Genomic DNA, 3,639 nt, shown 5'->3' with positions numbered 1-3,639 from the left:
AGTAACGCTTCCTGTTTTAGACTCATGTTTTCATAGGCCCAGGTATGATTACAACACTGACTTCGATTCTGCTCTCAACCATGCAGAAATAATGTCTCATAATAGACCTAAAGTAAAATGCATGAACATGGTATTTAAAATATCACTGTAATATAATCTCAGTATAAGTCAATAGCATTCACACGGGCGATAAGGGTTAGTCCTGCTTGCAGTATTGCTGATTTATTATAATAGTGTAGAACAAAACATGATATCATGTTGTTTTCCAACGAATTTGTAAGCAAAGGTTTTTTTTCTTTTTTGATTTATATTTTATGAAAATACATAATAAACCCAACCAAGCCACAAGCGAAGTCAAATAAATAAATTTAAAAAAACTGAGTTTACAGCAATATTTGCAAGAAGCAGCAGCTCCCACAGTGTAAACAAAGACCATTTATTGAACGACTGTCAGAACATGGTCCAGTAGTTTTTAATACAGTTTGATCCACAGCTCTATGTTGAGAATTTTTTTTTGCTTCCTTTTTTTTTTCCAAATTCCATCCATGCATTGATTTCTATTGGCTCAACAAATACAGTTTCATTTTTTCCTCTTTTTGTAGATGAAAACCAACCCACCCCCGTTCTGTAGCCTATGCTTACCTAAAGAAGTCGTTCTTACAGTACAGTCTCCCTTCTCGTGAAAAGCACTTCTCTGTCAAAGTGCATTTGCATTCGCAGCACTGGACACATTTGATGTGCCATGGTCTGTCCAAAACTTTGAGCAAGAACCTATCAAGAATAGGCTTTTCACAGCTGGAACACTGAAGCATTGTCTGGAGTTATTCCCAGCCCAGTGTGTGGGATACAGACTCGGCTTCTTTCTCCAACGCCCCAGACACCTCGGTGTTGACTTTCTTGGATATACGATCCCGGAAATCCAATGTATCCAAAAATATAATCTGAATAACAATTACATCACCATCCGCGAGATGAAACGGAGCGCTTCTGTTCCACGGGGCAACAATCCACATGTGGCGAACGGCTCCCAACGACAGGTGAACTGTGGAAAAAACAGCATTTCTAGAACCAAATTATAGACTGGAGATCATCGCGGGCCCATCGGGATCATCCGAAGTGCGCAAATGTACGGGTAGGCACAAAGACATAGCCTATACCCACTGTGCGATATATCCTGAGTGGTTTCTTAAGGAGGGAGAAATAACGAGGAAATGCTATCAGTGCGCTCAGCCTTGTCATTTGGGTCCCATTTTTGCTCTGATGAGCCCTCAGTCTGAGAGAAACGCTGTAATGAGCGCACCTCTTAAAGCTCAGCCTATTGCTTATTAAGCGACCTGTGACGTCAGCTCCAGGACAAACCTATGAGCAGCCTTTCCATTTCACTCCAACACATGCACTTCATTATTATGTAAAGCAAAGCACGGTTACAATATATATATATATATATAAAAATTGAGAGTAGGACTCACGTTCAATATTTCTTAAACCTTTAGCCTATACATTTTTTAAAACCATTTTTTTTTCCTGTCTAGGAAGAAAAAGAGAAACAGGCTAGTAACAGCAGAACTTTAAACAAATGCTTGTCATTAATGCTAGGTTCCACAATATATGTAAAGAAATAAATTAGAAATTATTAATAACAAATTAAACATATTCATTGCGATAATAACCCATTTCTTTTTTTTCTCAGACAGATTGTCCAAAGGATAGCCTGCTGAGGGTCAAAGCGGATGTCATATGAATACATTATTTTCCGGGTTGTGTGGGAGAATGAGACTGCATCAGTGGCAGATTACAAATGATAGGCCTATCCCAGCAGTACGGGGGAAACACGAGCTTTTTCCCATGGATTAATATTGTTTCCCAACATTACACTTCATTTCGTTTGAAAGGACACGGGTCACTAATGGTTCTAATCTCTGGCGATTGGCTGCCTCTCCTAGATGGTATCGCACCGTGTCGGTGCGCTGGGGAAGGAGATAGCGCCTTTCCCCGTCCACCCTCCCTGCTCTGGTCGTCCCTGATATCCCAGCTACCGGCACCATCAAATTAAACGGGAGTCAAAGATTTGCAAAATCTTTCTTAAAAAAAAAAATCGGTTGTAGGTCAGATTTTTTTCCATCCAGATTTTGTTTTGTTTTTGGCAGACCACATCACGAGCTCATGAATGCAAACATGTACATCACCAAATGATCTGGTTGGCACTTTCACTGTAAGCATTTCTTATTTTTGACAGCTGATTTCTAGGATTAGAAAAACATGGATCAAACAGAAAGTGTTGATGGTTGCATTTGTGTGCATGCACCATCTTTTTTTTAAATACATTTAAAATGTTTAACTGTGGAACTATAGCTTCAGTAATCAATCAAAATCAATGAAACAAAATGTATGGAGCAAGGATATTTCTTTTATTTTTATTAACTCTCGAAATATTTGCCTAAATTTCCCTTTTGAAAGTGAACAGTCTTCATTTTATGTCCCAAAATTGTTTGGCAATATTCATTCCCCATGCAATGTATTTGTCAGTTAGAGAAGTTGCATAACTGAGCCTAGCGCAGTGAAACACTTTTACAACCTACATTCATACAGATTTTCAGATATTTTTATTGGATACAATTTACTGTTTAAACTCATAATAAACAGTGTACCCTTTAAAATTCGTTGTGGAAATGCAACACAAGTAGTGCATGCCTGAAGTGGATCCTTTGAGCATCCTCTAATAGCATGGGCAACATTTCAATTCACTCTTGAATGATAACAGTACATGCTAATAAAACAGCATGAAGAGAATAATCTGTGAAAAAAGGATGTGTGTCAGATGTGAGGCAAGGAGTAAACTAGTGACTGAGAGTCACCAACACTTAGTTGTCAAACGGTCAGACACCCTTAAAAAAAGAAGAATCATAAATATCTGTCAATCAGAAAAAAAAGTGGCCTTGGAAATTTTAGTTTGAAGTCAGTGTTATCATTACTATTTTATTTTTCAAATGGTTGTCATCATAAGCAATCTTGACATGCCTCTAATTGGTACCCGTTGGATATCACACTGTACTGAGGTCCAGCAATGAATGTGATGCTATGAGCATAGCCCTACTCCGGCCAATCAGAATAACAGCTTACGACTTTTCTTACATCTACTCTGTTCCACAAACCTGATCTCAGTTGCCTAAATTTAACAGTGGGTGACAATGAAAAGACCAGAGGGGAAAGTAATTATCTCTGTGGTGCGAGTGTCTCTTTGTGGGTTTGTGTTTCTCCATTAGAGGTGTTGATTAGAGGCCTAGCCCAGTGAGCTGGCCCCCCGCACCACTCCAACACACAAGAGGTCTCTGTGCAGCACTGGAATCTGGCAGGGTGCATGCTGTTTGTTTTGGAAGGAAAAAAAGCACGTCATTAGTGTTTGTTAATTGCAGCTAATTGGCCCTAACGAGATGAACAGGCCACCCACTGGGACCGTTCATACAAATAATTTGTAGAAAACAAAATTAATTACTAGATGCTAATTAAAGTCAATTAAAGCTGATTAGGTAGTGGTGGAATGGGGAAAGTTATAGACCGGAGGAAAATACCTGGCAACGCACAAGATGACATGACAAATACATGGCGGCTTGCAGAGCTCCCCGCTGTGTTACAGGATGG

At 39.3% G+C, this 3,639-nt stretch overlaps 1 protein-coding gene and 1 long non-coding RNA gene across 2 annotated transcripts in view; one reads left to right on the top strand and one right to left on the bottom strand.

Moving 5' to 3' along the window:
- The window catches only part of LOC116700937 (uncharacterized), a 14,427-nt gene extending 13,695 nt beyond the window's left edge, over positions 1 to 732 (top strand). Inside the window, exon 3 of the long non-coding RNA XR_004334766.1 lies at positions 721 to 732. This is a non-coding gene — a long non-coding RNA (uncharacterized LOC116700937). The remainder of the gene's footprint in view (positions 1 to 720) is intronic.
- The window catches only part of LOC116700936 (LIM/homeobox protein Lhx1), a 5,302-nt gene extending 4,024 nt beyond the window's left edge, over positions 1 to 1,278 (bottom strand). The window contains exon 1 of the mRNA XM_032534410.1: positions 643 to 1,278. Coding sequence (XP_032390301.1) covers positions 643 to 812 — 170 coding nt within the window. The 5' untranslated portion in view covers positions 813 to 1,278. The remainder of the gene's footprint in view (positions 1 to 642) is intronic.
- Positions 1,279 to 3,639: the final 2,361 nt, after the last annotated feature.

Source organism: Etheostoma spectabile, chromosome 13 (assembly GCF_008692095.1).
Source record: "Etheostoma spectabile isolate EspeVRDwgs_2016 chromosome 13, UIUC_Espe_1.0, whole genome shotgun sequence".
In the NCBI taxonomy this organism is placed as follows: domain Eukaryota; kingdom Metazoa; phylum Chordata; class Actinopteri; order Perciformes; family Percidae; genus Etheostoma; species Etheostoma spectabile.
This window is presented reverse-complemented; position numbering and strand designations above follow the sequence as displayed.